At 42.9% G+C, this 19771-nt stretch overlaps 1 protein-coding gene across 4 annotated transcripts in view; it reads right to left on the bottom strand.

Annotated features, from left to right (window-relative positions):
- Positions 1 to 983: 983 nt before the first annotated feature.
- Positions 984 to 19771, bottom strand: part of LOC134206731 (moesin/ezrin/radixin homolog 1-like) — a 176074-nt gene continuing 157286 nt past the window's right edge. For 3 of the 4 annotated variants that reach the window (XM_062682458.1, XM_062682460.1, XM_062682457.1), the window contains exons 4-8: positions 19239 to 19513; positions 18869 to 19175; positions 4496 to 5080; positions 3767 to 3988; positions 984 to 3678 (exon numbers count right to left, since the gene is read on the bottom strand). In XM_062682458.1, coding sequence (XP_062538442.1) covers positions 3514 to 3678; positions 3767 to 3988; positions 4496 to 5080; positions 18869 to 19175; positions 19239 to 19513 — 1554 coding nt within the window. In that variant the 3' untranslated portion in view covers positions 984 to 3513. The remainder of the gene's footprint in view (positions 3679 to 3766; positions 3989 to 4495; positions 5081 to 18868; positions 19176 to 19238; positions 19514 to 19771) is intronic. The other variant, XM_062682461.1, reaches the window with a different exon arrangement.

Genomic DNA, 19771 nt, shown 5'->3' with positions numbered 1-19771 from the left:
AATTTTGACCTTTCTTATGTGCTTTTCTTGTTACTCTTATGTGTTTTCTTGGATTATAATACACGAGAAAGGCACCATCATCGCTAGGTGGATTATTCTGGGTTTTTATAGTTTGCATCACTTTGTAAATCGGCACAATAAAAAAATTGAAGTGTTGTGCAGAAAATCCATATTGACCGTAACGTAACCGAGGGATGTGATATCCGTATGCAAAAAAATGGGAAAATACGGTTGATGTTTTATATATTTTTATTAGAAATGAACCCACAATCCTTCATTGATCTCATCAGTAGGAATGCTGTTTTATTGACACGTTTTAAAACATGCTACACTTTTTGCAGCACCGTTCGTTTAGAAATCGTTGAATGTTCAATCCACCAAGATGAATCAGTCTTAAGGCTGAAAATCTCGTCAGCAAAGATAATGACCCCATGCATCAGATTGTTTTAAGGCCTTATTTTTAGAATAGCACGTGAAGAGCGGGAAATGTTGGAAGTTGCATGCATATGTGGGAATTGAACGAGTGTTATGCTTTTTTGTTTAGAATATGATTAGTATGTTTATTGCTGCAATCGAACGTTTCAAACGTTGCAATATATGTTTGTGAAATACAAAATATTAATTCTTACAAAATCCGCTTCATAAACGGGGAAAAAATCCATATAAATTCTCAGTTCCTGATGACGGACCGTTCCATCGTTGTTAATTTGTAGCAGTAGCATTAATGGTATTATTCGTTAGTTGTTTTACTTCCATTTGGGCGATGGAAAAAAGCACTTGATTATTTTTTCTCGGAAAACAAAATGTTGGGAGGAGAGAACGAAAACTTTCAGGAAAAGAAAACAAAGGTATTTTGTCAGCCTAAGCATTTTGATGTTTGTTTGGCGTGCACACGATCAAACATGTTGGACCAACATTAACCTACAGGTAAAATTAAGGAGTTTCGAAGAAAGCATAAGTAAAATAAGAAAACCAAACAATGATACATTATATGGCGTGAATTTTAATCAAAGATTTTACCACCAAACTACAGAACAGATACAATCATAGCAAAATAAAAAAGAACGTTGAACACGAAGCAACTCAACGGTTTTAAAAAAATCTTTACAAAAACAATCAAATCAAAAATTTAAAACACGAAATTGGGAGGTGGAAAATACTGGCATTTTGGGCAGCCAAGAGATGGCATTAGAAAAGAAAATCTTTGGAAAAAAATTCAACCCCACCCTTATTGACTCCACTCCACTTGCTCACATGAGTGTGCGGTGTCACAAATGCCGGTTAAGACGGTTTTCGGATTTTCTCCATTTTCATCTCTCTTTTTTTTTCTTCGCTATTATTAATATATGCTTCGATTGTTGAATTCTTCTTCATTGTTTTTTTGTGTATGTGTGTCTTGTGTGTTCTTTTCTCATAATTACAATCCCCTTCTCTTTCTTTCGCTTACCGGCGCAATATATGTACGTGTGTTTGTGTTGTATAAATCAAAAATGTGTCTGCGTGTTTGTATTTGCTTCCATGTTGTGTTCTCGTTTTAGTTTATTTTTTAATTAATTCAATTAATTAAAAATAATTTAAACAAAAATAATAAAAATAAAAACGTAAAATAATGGCAGATAGAAATTATTACATGCGCGTATGTGTTTTTGCGTGGCGTACCGCCTCTCATCTAGTGTTGTTGGTTACTAATAATTGTTTTTCTTAATTTTCGATTGCCATTCGAATACGAAAACAGAGTTTTTTTTACAGGAAGGGACGACTGAAAATCTTCACTAACAAATTGTTGTAACATCAGCTAGTTGGTCAGGTTTCCCAGAATGGAAGGATTCCGTTATCCGCAAACGATGCTCTGGACGTGCGTTCAGGAAAATGTGTTAGTTGCAACCTAGGTTGATCACAAAGCCAGTGGAACATGGTTGCTCCATGGTATGGGTGTGTGTATTAAAGGTTGTAATAGTTCATACAAATTGGACTGGTTTCCTAATTATTATAATTATCAACATATGATTTTGTTTTTAGCTTATTTTTCCGATTTTCCTTTCTTTTTGTATATTATTTAAACTTAAATTCAATCCCTACAAATAAGTTGATTAAACTTAATAACAATTATATGCGATCTGCGCCATCTTCCGTTCGTGTGTACTTGTGTATGCCGATCATCTGTTCCATTTAGCTGCATTGTTCGCACATTTGCAGATAATTTGTGAAGGCCACATATTTTAAAGACAGGCTTGAAGAAAACGACCAAGTTTGATGCAAAAACGATCAGCTTTGGTATGTTAACAAAATTTATTGAAATCAAAAACGATTAATTTTGACGCATAAAAGTTAAATGTGCCGTGTCAACGAAAAAAAAAATTGCAATCATAGAACTAAACAAAATGACGACATAAAAGTTAAAGTTCATAGTCATTGCCAGTCTTTTCAAAATGACGTCTTCACAAAACTGCCACACATGAACAGATCGAAACGTTGGTAATGTATTTCTTCTCTCTATTTCCTTTTCCATTTTATTCGTTAGTTGTCTTCTTCCTACTATACACTAATGCAGTAATAACAATGTTCAACTTATACAACTTTTTCATTCTATTTGTTTAATTTTATATACTTCATGCTGCTTATGTAAGGTTTTTCGGTTTATCAGTTTGGGCACACCGTTCGCGTAAATCGAAAAATATACTACGAGGAATGAAGAAGAAAACAAACTTCCGAATCAGGAGTCGGCGAAAATGCAACTTTGCTGCTTAAATACTTTTAGGAAGGTATACAGGAAAAGAACTACGAACAGAGTCTAACTCCTCATATGAAATATAAAACTCCCAACGCCTAAATTCATCTCTGGAAGATAGTCAATGCTATAAAGTCACCGCAATTACAATACTACCCAATCACACGCATACACACTCTTTCCTACCACAAATGAACGTCCGATTTCCTAACACGCCGATGTTCATCGTTTGCGCTCGTCCCTATGTGTGTGCACGTGTGCAACTATTTAAGTAGTTGTATGTATGTGTGTGTGCTTGCCAGAACCAGAAACCAGCGGTCAAGTTTACGCAAAAGTTAGTCAGTATAAGAATTACAACTCCTAAATTAACTGCGACAATGATAATCTATAATAGTGTGTGTTTTTGTGTAGTTGATAAAGTACATTGCTAAACTTTCCTTCCGTGTCTGTATGTAAGTGTTTATAGTTCTGTTATTTCCCTGGACCCCATGCACGCACGCGCACTTTCTCGCTTCCGCACTTTCCTACACTCTACTACCACTAAATTAATATTACTACTAGAAAAAACTGCGCTCCTCCTCCGGATCTCTTGCTAACCCTACAATATATACTATATAAATGTTATACTCCTTGGAGGGCTCCCACTCTCTCTCCCCCTGTACCGCTAAAACTCCTCTAGCGCGAGCCCCACCCAACCGGAACCGAAAGGAGTAAGACGAAACACTAACGTCCAACGCGTCGCGTCGCAGTTGAAAGAAAAAGCGATAATCTGACCCCCGGCGGCTTTACATGTTCTCGAACTGATCCACGCGGCGCTTGGTGTTACCCTTGCGGATCTCGCGCAGGGTCTTGTACTTGTCGCGACCCTGGCGCACATTCTCCCGGTGGATCTTGTCGTTGGCCGTCTCCATGGTGTCGTCCCGCGAGAGGGCCAGGTCTTGCTTAAGGGCCTTATTAGGAAGTGGAATGAAAGAATTAAATTAAGAACAGTTAGAAATGGTGCACCCGGTTCATGGAGATTAAGATTAAGACACTCACCTTAAGCTGATCGTGCAGGCGCTCGTTGCGTTCGGCCAGCGTGCGTCGTTCTTCGACCGGGTCCTTGATGTGCTCGTCGGTGTCGAAGTCCTTGGAGTAGTCCCGCGAGGTTCCATTCTCGGCACCGTTCGTCAGCTCCTCCTCGTTATCCTCCTCCTCTTCGTCGACGTGATGGTGATTGGGGGTGGTCGTGGCCGCCAACAGCGCTGCTGCGGCTTCGTTCTGGCGGTTGCCATCGAAGTTGGGGATGGGATCAGAGAAATTAGTCTTGGACGGATTCGACATGTGACTTGATGAAAGTTATCAATCGTGATACAATAAGGATGACAGACATGCGATTCCACAATCATCATCTGGTATTGTGTTTTTGATTTCACGATAGAATCACATGTCCCTCATAGATAGTAATAAAATTAATTCTGTGAAAAAGTGATCATGTTAAAATCCCTGTAAGAAAGGAAGTAACCGAAATAGAATTTTGTTGCTCTTTCGCAATTCCGCATTACACTTTAAGAATGTGGAGCATTCTCCACAAACGGTGGCAACACGTGTGGCCTGATTCGGTAGACGTAGACTTGAAAGGCACAGAGGCGTGCGTGCTCAAGATTATGTACAACATCGTGATGATGCGATGGTGAGATAGGTTGTGATGTGCGTTCATCATGGTGGTGGGTGCTCTCGGCTATACGTCAGGAACGGAGAGAACGATCTTAAAAAATGCATACATACTTTACGCTTTACCTGTTTCCGTCTGGCTTCTTCAACCTCCTCTTGCAGGCGCTTGGTTTCGGTGTCCTTGACCGACACTTCCTCCTGGATCTTCTGCACCTCGTCCTGCTTTGCGCGAATTTCGTCCTCCAGCTTCTGGCGTTCGGCCACCTCCATGTTCTTCGACTCCTCCAGGCGCTTGATCATGACCTGCAGTTCGTTCTGGCGGGCTTCGAGCTCGTCCTTGGCGAACTGTAGCTGCTTCAGCTGATCCTCCAGGCGGCGGATCATCTCCTGCGCTTCGATCAGGTTCGCCTGCGAGCGCTCCATCTCCTCCTGCATCGTCCGCAGGCGATCTTCGTACTCCTGCTGTTTCTTCTCGGCCCGTTCCCGAGCGGCCAGGGCCAGCTGCAGCTTCTCGCGCTCCTGCTGCTTGGCGTTCTTCTCTTCCCGGGCCTGAGCCTTCATCTGCTGCACATCGATGGTATCCGGCTTGCGGCGGCGCATGTAGAGCTCGTGATTGCCCATGCACAGCGCCAGGATTCGCTTGTTGATGCGGACACGAGGAGCGAAGAAGACAAAATCGGGCGCCTTCTTGTCGATGGGCTGTGAATAAAAAGAAGAAATTTGCAGATTAGGATGAGATGCTGACGATGGGCAACGAACGATAACGATAGCTTTCAAAACTTCTCATCTGGAAGCTCTCCCGGGAGCCCCCTATCGCTTGCAGTGGAATACTAACAAGCACGTTCGACTACAAGACTTGATTATCAATGCCTACCTTCTATACGGATCCATTGCAGTACAAAGTCGTACCATATTAGAAGCAGTCCCATAGTATGTTATTTAGACTTTTGCACAAATTACGTAACGCTTGAGGGGAAAGGAGGGGGGTTGAGCAACCGTTACTTATTGTGACACAGGGATAGGGAAGTTTATTAATCGTTACGTAACAAAATAAAAAAAATTGATAAAAAACACTATCGGGTACTTAATTTGCATTAGTTCAATGTTTTGCTTCAAATGAGGCTAAAACTTGAATAAACAATAACATTTTTTATGATGTTTTTATATCAATTGGAAAATATGGGGGGAGTTGTCTCAGTGCGCGTTACGTAATTAAAAGGTCTGCTCACGCGTTACTAATTTGTGCACAAAGCCTTACCTTGGGGACAAGGTAAGGGACAATTTTTACAATTTTCAACAATTAAATAAAATTCATTCAGTGAGTGCAACTCCTAATAGATTGATATTTGATAATTCTAAATGCCACTTCGATCTGACAAAACAGTACACGCCGGTCCCCAGTCACGTTTTGGTTTTAGGCTAGTTTTATGAAATTCATGAAGAGCACAATGAATGAATTTTATTTGATTAAACGGCTTTGGCAGGTTTTGGTCTATTATTGCCAGGGGGTTTTTGTCGACCAAATTTTATGAAATTTGACCACAACATGCAAAAACTTTTTAGGCCAAATTTGAGCTTAATCAGTCATAAAAACCGCCTGACAATAATAGAACATTAAAAATTGTAAAAAAAAGAGCCGTTTTTTTTGTCAACTGTGTAGGACATTTCTGCGACAACACTCCGTATGGGGCGGATGACGAACGAACGCTAAAAGAGTCGCTTTCTCTGACCTTTTTAAAGAATCGGTTCTAATCTGCGACGATGTCCCTGCCGTAATTCGAGCAGCTTTCAAGACGCTCTGGCTCGCCGATTTTTATGCACGATTGATTATCTTCCCGGGACAGGTATCCAGGTAGGATTATCTTCCTAGATCGGATAATGTCGTTGAGCAACTTCCGGTATCACATTAACTGCTTACACCTATCAGCTAGCGCAACGAAAGGTGACGACAAATTTCGTCGAATTTGGCTTCTGAGTTACACACGATGAGCAAATCTCGCTTAACTTTTCAAAAGAACCTAAGCAACATTTTTTTATGAATTAATTTGAATAGCGCAATCAACTGAAAAACATGAAAGCTTTGCAGTACTCAAATTAATTCATGAAAAAAATGTTACTTAGGTTCTTTTGAAAAGTTAAGCGAGAAATCATACATTAGGATGTAGCTCTGCTTCCCATTGCAATTTCGGGATGTACAAGCAAGTGTCACTATCTGCTGGCTTGAAGCCCATGGACTTCAGCACTCCATCGATCGTTCTGTTCCAAGCTCGAGCTGATTGCTTGAGCCCATAAATGCAGCGCCTGAGGTGGCATACCTTACCATCGTTCCGATCGAAGCCGGGCGGTTGCTTCATGTACACCTCTTCTTCTAGGTCGGCATACAGGTAGGCGCTCCTTATATTCAGGAGCTTAACAAGTGTTTGTTGATTAGAACAACTCACCTGGTGACAAATCAAACCTGCCACGCTTCTGTTATCCGTATTACTCATAGGGCTGTACGTACGCTATAAATGCGCGCGCTGGCCTAATGGGGTAGTCCAACAGCTGGCTAAAACGAGGATAGTCCAAAGTGTTGTTTGGCGGACGACAGGAATAAGTATTGACCATTTTTTTTGGGAAAATCCGCTTTGTGCAACACTACCTGCCGGGTTTTGATTTCCTTCTGTTTATACGTAGATTTGCATCCTACCGGTTTGCGCCCAGGAGGTAGGGTGACGAGCTCCCAGTAACCGGTTTCTTGAAGAGCTTCAATCTCTTCCTGCATTGCTGCCTGCCAAACCGCCGCTTCGGGACCATCGATCGCTTCGGAATAGGTTTGCGGTTCATCTATGGCATGTTTCGTTACGCCGGTGACGTCAGCGAACCGCTGTGGTGGAATGCCCTTTGTTGGACGCGCAGAACGTCTCGGTTCACCACGATGCAATGACTCCGTGTTACTGAATCCTTCAAATTGACCCTCCATTTGTCGTAGCATTTTCAGCGATTGTATGACAAATTGCGGAATGTCATTCCGCGGAATTCCATTTCGCGGAGTCCCACATTGCGGAAACCCATTTCGCGGAGTGCTACATTCAGCGGAATGGTGCGTTCCGCGGAAATTACCCATCTCGCGGAATGACATTTCCCGGAATAACCCATTTCGCAGAAACATAAAGTGCACTATTATTTTAATATAACTTGGAAAATTTATTTAAAAAAAAGGCTATTAGTAACATACTTAAAAGCATAGAATCATGCAGGAAATACATCTTTCCTTGAATTTTAACGTTTTGATATAATGTAAAAGAAAATTTTGCTAGCCAAATTGTTTCCTTTGAAATAGAAGATTGGCATGTATGATACATTTGTACAATGTTGCGTAATACTTACCTCATTCGCATTCAATAATCATTGAATTAACAACTTTTTCATTTTAAAATATGTCATTGAACGAATGCTATCTATTGAATTCATCCTTCTTGTACATTGTTCAAAAATTCATACAGCTTTTAAGTCTTGTGTACGAGGAAACACGAATACTGAAAGGATCCCAGTTTTGCCTTATACCGGGCAAATGCGTGCAGTTCAAGAAGGTAGAACGCAGTTTTAGCCTAATACCTAATATAAAGTAGGCCAATCCAAATAATACGTGCGTATAAAGAAGGCCAATACAAAAAAATCAATATACCGGGCAAATGGGGGCTACCCCGCATAAAGTCATTTGGCATAAAGCCGTTTGGCATAATGGTCACTTGACACAATAGTCGTTTGGCAATAAAGAAGGCGCATGCTTTTAAAGAAGGCATCATCAACTCTTTTTCATTATCCCGAGCAATCGCGTAATATAAAAGAAGCTATGATATCCCCTGTCACATTGCACCGAGCAATCGCGTAAATTAAAAAAAGGAATGATCTCCTCCCTTTTTGCATTGCACCGAGCAAATGCGAGCTTTATTAAAAGAAGGCAGCATCAATTCTTTTGCATTATCGCAAACAATCGCGTAATTTTGAAGAAGGAATGATCTTCTTTTTTGGATTGATCCGAACAAACGCGTGCTTTAAAAGAAGGCATCATCAATTCGTTTGCATTATCCCGAGCTATTGCGTAATTTAAAAGAAGGAATAATCTCCCCTTTCGCATTGCACCGAGCAAATGTGTGCTTTGAAAGAAGGCATCATCAACTCTTTTTCATCATCCCGAGCAATCGCGTAATATAAAAGAAGGAATGATATCCCCTTTCGCATTGCACCGTGATTTAAAAGAAAGGCCACATCACGTGTTTCGCCTTATCTCGAGCATCCGTTAGATTTTAAAAAAATGATACGAACAAAGAATCAATAAAATAGAATTACTTTCACTTTTTGGGGAATATTACGTTCTGAGGAATGGTCTCCGACGGCAAACGAATATTATGACAAATTATTTTATGCCAAACGGCGTACCCTCGGGCAAATGCGTGCATTAAAGAACGCAGAACCCAGTTTTTATCTTGTATCGAGAAAGCGTGTGTATGTAAAGAAGGCCAATCCAAAGATTTTCAATGCACGTGGGCATCGTAGCCGTGCGGTTAGCGACGTCAATCGTCTAGCTAGACGCATGTGCTGTGGAGTGTGGGTTTGATTCCCGCCTCGGTAACGAGAAAACTTTTCGTAAAGCGAAAAGTTCTCCACTAGTCCACTGGGTGTTGTGTGAATGCTCCTGTCCGTTGTCTCATGCTGGGATGTTGAGTGTTCAGTCTGTGCGACCTCTGATCGAAGACGGGGTTTTTCTGTCTTTTCTGTTTTTCCAAATGTCTTCATTTAAAAAATGCAGTATTTTAAGAAATCAGAACCGCGCTAATACGTGCATTTAAAGAAGGGTGAATTCAGTGTTTTGTCGTATGTCGGTAAAAAGCATACATGCTAAGAAGGCAAAGAGGCAATGTTTATGGTCAGGTTCGCTTTATCACTTATATTCTATAATGTGCCGCCCAGACTACGAGCTATATCACTTGATAGAGTACCTGATGTAAATGTTCTTAAATCTCATTTTCAAGGTTTCACTGGATATAATGCATATGACGTCTAATTTAAACATTCGGTATATCAAGTATTATATGTGGATCATAGTCTGACGGCAAATAAAACACTGTGAAAAACCTCGACAGCCTTACATACAAAGTACAGACGAGTTGACATTTGTAACCCAGCTAAAAAAATTATGTCCCAATTAAATTTTCGGCGAAATGGGTCATTCCGCGATATAGAATTCCGCGAAATGGTCAGTTTCCGCGCAATGTACATTCCGCGAAATGATTTTCCGGGATATGTCGCATTCCGCGGAATCGGACTCCGCAAAATGGAATTCCGCGGAATGGCATTCCGCAGTTTGTCATACAACCTTTTCAGCATCTTCCGCGTCGAATTTAGCTTCGGGCAACGCTTCAGGCCACGGGTCAAAAGATATTTTAGTTACCAGATAAAGATTGTCGCTGTCGTCGCTGTCCGGAACATCTTTTGCTGGCGAGGATAGGGGATCTAAATCTCAATGAAGGAAAAATACATACGATTTGACAGCTAGGTACCACACATGTTTCGGACAGCAGAACAAAGGGAACCGAAGCGACAATCTTTATCTGGTAACTAAAATATCTTTTCACGGGTCCGACTGAACGGTTTCGTATGTGACCTACATCAAAATAAATTTCTTTGCCTTTTCTTCCTCTGATAAGAGTCCCTAACAACGTCCGTTGGATTTCTCTTCCCGTCTTCCTCGATGAATTTGGCGTCCCGACTAATGTACACGTTTCGAGTGGTTTTGTCTAAAAAACGATAAGCTTTATGCTCAGAAGAGTAGCCCACGAATGTCAGCTTTTGTGCTGTGGCTTGCAGTTTCTTCCTTTTTACTTTTGGAATGTGAACCCAAGCGTTGCACAAAAAAATGAGAAGATCAACCTTTGGTTTCACACCGGTTTAACCCTCTCCCGTCCATGGTGTCTGTAGAGCACCATCAAATTTTGCACCTTCTAACCTTCATCGAATTATTTCAACAACAAGAAACAATATTTGGCACATCTTTATAGTTCAATTAGATTGCAAATATAATCAATTTTGGGAACAAATAGTTAAACTATAGAAAACAATCAATTAACTTTTAATTTACAATCAAAATTTTTTTTTTTCGTTTTCCACTAATTTAAGCTATGCCAAATAACTTTTGTTCTAGCATTTTTCTCAAAGATGATTCCTTCCTATTGAAATTCTTGAAAAAAGTCGTGAGCGGGAAAGGGTTAAGGCTCGAATGGTGTGATGTCGAAGGACTTCGTTGGCAAAACGTTCTGAAGATAAACAGCCGTGTTTAGTGCTTCTGCCCAGAAGCGTTTCGATGAGCGACCGCTTTTTCCGCTCCGCCACGCCGTTTTTTGTGGGCTAGGGAGAGGGGTACCTACGTGGTGTCTTACCTTGCAAACAACATTCGCACTTTTCGTCGATACTGCACCTGCGGAGAGTCAGACCATCCACCAGCTCGGCCTTTAGCAAATAGTCGATTGCTTTCGGATCCCGGTGACCGAATCTACGACTACGATGCCAAAAATGCTGCCATGAAGCCCTGCTTCAAAGATGCTACAGCTATAATGGCGCTTCCGCGAAGAATGCGACAGCCGGCCATGTCGAAAACCAGTGTAGCTTTTTTTTACGACAGACGGAACAGAAAGCAAGTTCATCGATAGACTGGGGGAGTAAAGTACAGTACTGAGGTTCATTTCACTACGATGTCCAAGCTCGTCGACACAACATCCTTCATCGTGCTCCTCCATTTGTTTTCTCGTAAATCCTCCCGTAACAAGCGCGAACAAAACTGTTTCCTTCTCCCTTCCTGCTTTTTCTTGTTTAGGTCTGTTTTCCGAATCACGGGCCAACTTCCGACATTCATGCCCCGGCTTTCTGCAATAATAGCATTCGTCGGGCCTCTACTTCTTATTATTATTGTGGCAGGTTCGCAGTGCCAAGTTTGATCCAGCACCTTGCCGTTTTGCTGCCTCGTCCAAAAGCTTCCTTTTGACTAGCTCTAATGTTAGGTCGTCGTCCGACCGGTTCTCAAGGGCGGTTGTGAGGGTGTCATACGAGGATAGCAGGCTTCTCAAAATCATCGCGACAGTGAGATTCTCCTCGAATTGCTGCCCCGCGTTTGCTAAACTGGAGAACAATTCTTCCATTTCGAATAAATTCTCCGCCATGTCGTCGCCATGTTTGTTTAAAAAGTGACACTTTTGAGGTTAAGCTTGCTCTCTGGTGATGATGTTGCAGGTCGTCGAGGCAGTGTTGTGCTTAATCATTATCAGACGATCATGATTGCAATTTTCATGTGAAAACTTTTCACGTGAAAACAGTAGGCGAGTTGTCGCCGGCGACAACTTCTCAAATTTTGTACTCAAACGATAATAAACACAGAATTTTCATTCAATCATTAATCTTCACTAATAATAGCTAATTGTCAACAGTCCCGTTATACCTTCTATTTGGCGTTATGGTTTCATGATAGTAAGGAAAAATAGTTTAAAAGATAACGGTAAATGCTTCAAATCAAGATACGATTTTCAAACGATTCTTAATCGCTGGCGAGTTTTAATCACTTGATAATTTAAAAGTAAAATCGCGGGTGAGTTTGATCATTCTCGATTTTTCGAAAATTTGATTTTTCCCAACCCTGCGTCGAGGCTTCATGGGCTGTCCTGGAGGTGCGAATCAGACCGTGCTGATTGTCCTCGATCAGTAATCCGATCGTCAGGTGTCTTTCGCTTTCGCATCACCTGCATCCCACTCATCTTCTTCTTCTGGCTTCATACCCGGGCTACGCCCTAAAGGTTGGAAACCAAAACAGCTTCGAAAAGCTGTTGAAGATGGAAAAACCAGAAGATGGTTCTGCGGTTCAGATCATTACCCATCCAATTCACAACCGGCTCAGATGCATTGTTTATTGTATTGGGATGTTGTCGACAATGACATTTAAGAATTGCGTGCAGAGCTGGACGACCCTACTATCCCGCTCCAATACAGTGTTCTGGCTGTTGGTCTTTTGGCCACACCAAAGCCCGCTGTAAGGCAACTAGCAGCGTCTGTGGGAACTGCTCGGGTAATCACCCGATCGTAGAAGATAGGAGGTGCGATTTTCTGAGATTTTGCAGCAAATGCAACAGCGAACACAACGGCATCTCTAGCCGTGACTGCCCCGGATACCAAGCTGAAAACGAAGTGCAGAAAATAAACGTCGACTACAACTGTACCTACCCGGAGCCAAGAAAAATCCTCCAGCAGGAAGAGTAGAAGGGTCGTACGCCAAAAAACACAAATAAATTAGATCTCCACAAACCTGCCTACTCGGCCATTACCAACAGCAGAAAGGGCAGAAACAGCAGGGTGGGCTTCGTGCCCATGCGGCTAGCGACGCCAATCGTCTGGACGCATGTGCCGTGGAGTGTGGGTTCTATTCCCGCCCCGGTAAGGAGAAAACTTTTCGTAAAGTGAAAAGTTCTCCACTGGTCCACTGGATGTTGTATGAATGTCCTGTCCGTTGTCTCATGCTAGATGTTAAGTGTTCAGTCTGTGCGACCTCTGATCGAAGACGGTGATTCTGTCTTTTCTTAAATAAAAAAAAAACGCTTCTGCTATTCTCCAAGAAATGAGAGCCATGCGCTCCGAGCTAGAGTCTATCCGGCTCGAAGTCCAGACTTTGAGGATTGAGAATGATCTGTTAAAAAGGCAAAGGAACAGCCGATTAGACTCCTCCCAGAGTCACGACAACGCCCAATCTGATTTCATTCCAACCGCTGCTCAACCATCTAAGTTTCTTACTAGCTCGTCTGCACCCGTCGCAATCATGAGTGGAAATTTCGCTCCCCAGACTTCGCAAAGCCACAACAACTCATCCAAAATGGCTCCTAAACATGATGTTTTCTACTCTCCTCAAGTCAAAACATCTAGCCAGAAACCTAGCATCAGGGCCAAAATCTCCGCCGCCAGTATTGAAGTAGATTCTAGAGGGTCCAACACTCCCAAAAGAAGTCTAACAAACATCGCACCTGACCCCAAAAATCCCAAGGATGCACCAAAAACCCAACGTACCATCAGTAGAAAGAGTGGCGCAAAACTCTAATCGCATCTTCAATTCGTACGTACACATTCCGCCTTCAACGTGCCAAAACAAACCTCACTACCGCAACCCATGTGCCATGAAGCAACCCCAACCAAAAAACTTCCATGGTTTCCTGGATAGTCGGGGCGCCGGTAGACCGGACGTCTTGACCCACCGGAACAACCGGGTCGACCTCGGCATCCAGTGGACGAAGAAATGCCATGCAAGAAGAGCCTGTCCAGATCCCTGTTCAAATATCAGGCACTCTGTTGTGGTAGGAATTCTTCGGGAGATCCCCTTTGATGTCCTCCAGATTAGCGAAGATCTCCCAGTCGTAGCAGTTCGACTCCGAGGAAGCATTCCCATCAGTACAGTGAATGTTTACCCCCTGCGGAGCTACCTCCGGCATTAACCAAATGTGAGTAGTATCATTAGCGAGGTCCCCTCTTCCCTTCTACTTGTGGGAGACATGAACGCCCACCATCCGTAGAAGGTCTGATCCCCGTGGCGTCGCCTTACTCGAGACTTTCGAGGAGGCCGATCTCGTTCCCCTCAATTATGGTAGCGCTATCTTTTTCAACGGCTACTCTGCCACCGCCATAGATGTGACCACTGCTAGTCGGTATTTTCTTTCCGTGCTAAAATGGGAGGTTGCCCCTGATCTACAAGTCACTGCGAACGCCTCTCCCTTCGCTGTCACTAAGAGGCCTCGACGGCGTTATTATGCCCCTGACTGGGAATCTTTCTATGGCAACATTCGGCGCGCGTTGAAAAGAAGCACCCGCCAACGTTTTCCGACTTCTCCAAGGTCGTCCTTGATATCGCTGGTTCTTCCATCCCTTAAACCAGTACTCGACCTGGAAGAAGAGCTTTCCGTTGGTGGTCGGATGAGACGCATCGAGCCGTCAAAGCCGTGGTTTATGTTGGCTGTGGATTTGACCTCCTGTGTATTAAAGCTAGTCGAGAGATTGGTGAACCGTTGGCTGCGTGAAAAGCTTGTAGCTGACGGATGATTTGGCTTCTGCCAATACGCCCGGGGCACGGGACCAGTTCGTACTTCGCCGGATTAGTTGACGTACTCCAAAGTGCCTTCAATTTAGTTTCTCTGAATATTTCAAAGGTTTTTAACCGCATTTGGACCCCACTATTGCTGAAGCAGCTGGTGGACCTGGGTTTCACTGGTAACATTTTATCTTTCGTTCGCAATTTTTTCCCCGGCGGTCCGTCTGGGTCCTTATAGGCAACTCCGCCTCCTGGATATACCAGGAGGAAACAGGAGTCCCGCAGAGGTCTGTTATAGCGGTGACACAGTTGCTGATTGCAATGAACGGGGTCTTCAATAAGCTACCAAAGAACATTTACGTCTTTGTCTACGCTGACGACATCCTGCTTGTGGTCGTCGGAAACACTCCAGCCGATCTCAGACCGGAAACTCGTCAAGGTCCTTGGAGTTTCCATCGACCGAGGACTGTCTTTCGTCCTCTATTTCCACGTGGTCAAAACCGGCTGATTCGAACAGTGTTATCGCTGCATTGCAAAGCGACCATCCAAAATACCCATGGATCCAGTCCATTCTAGCTTGCAAACCAAGGATGCCAAGGATCGTCACTGCGGGCTCTTTTGGTGGAGCCGGGCACAAGGCCTGCGTTTTACGACATCGGTTCCCCGTACTGACGTAAGCCTGGATCAAAAAGATCGTCCGCTTCCGCACAGGGCACACCCGATACTCACATAATTTCGGCGGAAAGCCCTTACGGATCGTTTGTGAAATATACGAAGTAGAAAACTCAGGAGTACATGTGATTTGCCGTTGTCCAAAGTTTGACATTCCTCGATATCCAGATGAATATACGAGATGCATTGACTGACGATACCGCAAGCCTATCAGTCGCCTTCTGCTTCCTTAAAGATGGAGGGCTGTACTACCAGATCTAGATTCAGCTTGGGCCTTACGGGCACTTCCTCCCGGGCGTAAGTCCAACCCATGGAGGTATGCGGACCTCCCTGGTCATTCCAGGGTTGTACGTCCTCTACTCCTAAACCATCATATCAACAAGGTCAGCTGGAGGGGTTTTCCTCACCGACTTCGCTAACAACGTTTCCTTATACTGACACCAACCGAACAGCTTCTGTGTAGCAGGAACACGAAACATATCGCTCTCAGAGTGAGCCATGCTTTCTGCGATATTCTACCTTCTGCTTAACTGCGATCTGAATATCGTCTTCGCCTAACTGAAGTTCTGATCAGTTTTTTGCGAAAACCCTCCGCTCCGAATATATTTTTTTTTGCGGAAATTATTTGTTCTGAAAAGTTTTTATCTTGGTTTCCGTTTTTGCCGGTTTTATGGATTGGTGTTATGCGCCAAGTTTGGGTTTTCTATCTGACTGCAGCAATTAAACTTCGGAAAACAGCGCGATCAGCAGCAGATGGTCACCAGGCCGAATTTTGTCGATGGGGACTCTCCACCGTGGAAGAAAACCGTGATATATGTCTTTGTCCAGCTTTTTCGTCAAGCTTTTACTTTAAAAGAAATTTTAATGTATTTTTTCCATTGGCTTGCGGAAGGTCTCTAGGATGGAGCTGAGGAACTACTTCCAGTCTTCTTCCCTGCCAGTTGTTCCTTTAGTTAGCTGCGAATCGTGATTTTTTTTTTTTTTTTTTTGTCTTTATTAATGAGACTTTCAGCCCGAGGCTGGCTCGTCTCGTACTGAAAATTAACTTATTACAATTTATAAATTTGGAATAAAATATTTTGTTTTTTATTGGTTTTTTCTTTTGCTTCTCGTTAATACTGGTGAGTACGAAGCAGGATCATCTGATTCTTTCTCACTTTCATCCATGGTGTCCTCCGATCTTGGATTCCGGATACTCTGTTTTTGAGTGGTTCGTTTTGGACTATTCTCTTTCCTTTCCGATGACAGCCGTCGCTTGTTCGCAGTCTGAATTGTTACAGTCTCTTCGTTTATTGAATCTGGTTCGCTATTGTTTTCTACAGCTTGAGAGTAGGGTAAAAGTTCCGATAGTCGTGGGTGTTCCTATAGTTGCGGTAGTATGGTATACTCAAAACTTACAAATCAATCGCAGCAACCCACACTGTCAAACAGTTAGTATATCTGTCAGTTTCCGAACCGAGCCATAATATCTTTGGTAGCCCTTCTAAACTGGTAAATATCATCAAAATACCTTAACATTTTTTCGTCTATGCACCAATAGTTGCGGTAGTGTTCCTATAGTTGCGAGTCCCATTAAAAAACAATGGGATTCGTAACTATAGGAACGCAAATTAAGAAATATCGCAACTATTGGAACATTGTACCAGTAATTGGAGTTGTAATTTTAGGCTTGAAAAATGAATTCTCTTCCAACAAAAGCATTTCAATATAAAAATAGAAGCGGAGAGCTTTCGAATGCATATTAAAGGTAGGTGAAATTAGATTCGATATTATTCTGGGAAAATGAATAGTGTTGGAACGTGCTTAGTTCCTCCACTATTGGAACATTTACCCTACTGCTTGGATTTATCGTTTACTTCTTCCACCGTTTGCTTTTGTTGTGATGCATTGGTCTTCATAGGTATTTCTTCCAGCGAAGGGAAGCTGGCAGCATTAAGTATGAATGTACCATTCGGTTCCACAGCTTCCATCGGATTTGTGGTGTATGTGTGTTGTTGGCCGTTTTCGCTTTGCTGCAGACGTACCTTCTTTGGCCGTGGATGGTTTTGGTAAGTGACCAAAGTGACGTCACCATTAATAGTCACATGTGAAGGGATCGGTTTTGTGAGTTGCATTCTCACTACACGAACTCCATTGTAAAGTCCAGGGAAATAATATTTCCACACTTCTCTAGTGATGGAAAGAACGGTGCCGTACTGTCGCAAGTGTTCTGCTATAACAGAGTGTGAAGTCCTAGGTGGAAGATCATGAACGCGCACGTTAGTCGCGCCATCCTCTACATACACTGGGATTTTGTATGCATTTTCGCCACACCGCACGTGGTGTTGTAGATGATTAGTGTTTTGGTATCCTCGGGCAGTGTCTATATCCACCATCTCGACGTATACACAGTTTCGAAGATTGTGGAACTGAACATTCACGATGTCATCGTTGTTCAATTTCAGTTCACTGCACATAAACTTATGCACGGCCGATGGTTCCGGGCGTTTGGGTAGAACACTGAAATCTATTACTAATGTGTTCTCCCGTTTGACACCCATTGTTCACGTATAGTATTGAAAAAAAGAAACAAGCTCGAAACACGTCTGATTCGTTCTAGGCCAGGCTGTCAACTGAGAATCGTGATGTTTTATTCGTTGCCTACGCCTTTGCCGATTATATCGAGTTGCATTATCTTTTATGTCGTTCGAAATTGTTCGTTTTACAGGCGACTTATTGGGCCTGCCTAAACCTTATGTTTTGGCGGAGGACCGTCAAGTCTGTTTAGTATCCCACCCAACACCAGGACTTGGGCTTGTGTGCTTTGAACGGCACATGGTCGCTTTGGCGGTGCCTGCTTGTGGATGAATGCAACTTTAAACAGAAGTTCAACAAAGCCCACTGTCAAACCATGGGAGAGATCATGAAACCCATGGACACAGTTCCTGCTGTCCTGTCGATGAATAAGAGTCCATTAAACATGCATGAGAAAACACTGGTCTGGAGTAGAGAAACTTGTATAAGTTCGCGGCTTAGCCTCAAACATCCTCACAACCTCACATCAAGAGAAAAATATAAATTTCAAATGTAAATCTAATTTATTTTCCAGCTATGTTGTATTTACTTCAAAACGTTTACCCCTTAGGCGAGGTTCTCTAAGGCACATTTTCCGTTGCAATTCGGAAAAAAATCTCGTGGAATTTCGAAGGAAAATACATTTCCATGGAAATTCGAAAGCATTTCTTTTGGAACTTCCCAATGTAATCCGTAAGAATGTTCAGTAGCAAAGCGTAGAAAATTTCCTTGCAAATTTGTAACAACTTCCTGATGAAATTAAAAATCCATTTCACAAAAAGATAAATCAAAAATAAATCTAAAAAAAGAATTCCTCGTGGGAATTTTTAGAAACCATCTTCTAAACTTCGAAGGATTTTTGCCATCCTTGAAAACTATCAGGAATTCCGCTTAAATCGACACTGTTGTTTCATAAGGGCCAATGTCGCAATCGTAAACAATGCCTTTTTCTGCAAATTCCTCAACAACTATTACCGCTCCCAACTAACAACCACTTGGAACTGGTGGCGCTCCGCGCCTTCTATCGAACAGAAGTGGAAATTACCGTCAGAAGTCTCTAATCTTCCTGAAATCAGCAGAAGAAGTCAAAGTTTACGTTTGCGACTTTCGCCCTTTTGAAACAACAATGTCGAAATATTTAAAAAAAAATATGATAATGACGTCCTTACCTTGATGATAAACTTGCGATCGTTGAACGAAATGTTCCGGATCTCGGACCACGGGAAGCCGATCTTCGGTGTGAGGCGGTCGTCCTTTTCGTAGATATTCAGTCCAAGGGCATCCACGCCGAGCCACAGCTCGGTGCCCTTCTTGTTGCGGATCTCGAAGTAGTTCACGCCGTACATTTCCAGATCTTGTGCGATCTTGAGGTACTCCATCATGGCGTCCTCGCGGAGCATTCCGCGGTGCTCCTGCCACCAGGTGGTGATCGAGTTCTCCCACTCGTCCTTGGACATCTTATGCTGATCGATGACACTGTAATGAAAGCGGGGGTGTTATTGGTCAAGCTGGTTCGGTTCTAGTGGCGCCGTAACTTACCGTTGTGGCAATAGTCGATCGTTCACCAGGAATCCGGGAATGTGTGTCGTTTTGTTGTAGTCGCCGTGGCGGGCTTGGACGGCATACGAGGCCAGCAGCACGGACGTTTCCGGCGGGCAGTATATTTCGTCGGAGAGGATCGCATTCTTGACCTGCAGGTAGAACAGCCGCAGCGTGATGTCCTGGATCAGCTCTTCGGCTACGTCTTCGGGGTAGAATTTGGCACGGAACTTAAACTGCAGGGGGTCACCCTTCTGGACATCTTGGCTCATGACCTGAATATATGGAATGAAGAATAGAAAGAATTCTATTAGAGATCGATAATTGTTTGGACGAAAATAACAACGAAGATCAATATAATATTGTAAAGACATTTACCCATCGGGAGAAAGGCATCGATCCTGTCTGTTCCAGATTGGCAGCAGTGAAAATAAATTCCAAATAGTGGATAGTTAATTAATATTACATAATCCTGCATGATCTAGTTGCGAGCGGTCTCATCTACATCTTGAGTCTATTGCATCACGAATTCT

The sequence above is a fragment of the Armigeres subalbatus genome, chromosome 1 (assembly GCF_024139115.2).
Source record: "Armigeres subalbatus isolate Guangzhou_Male chromosome 1, GZ_Asu_2, whole genome shotgun sequence".
NCBI classification, from domain to species: domain Eukaryota; kingdom Metazoa; phylum Arthropoda; class Insecta; order Diptera; family Culicidae; genus Armigeres; species Armigeres subalbatus.
Note: the sequence above shows the minus strand (reverse complement) of the source record. Positions and strands in the feature narration are given on the sequence as shown.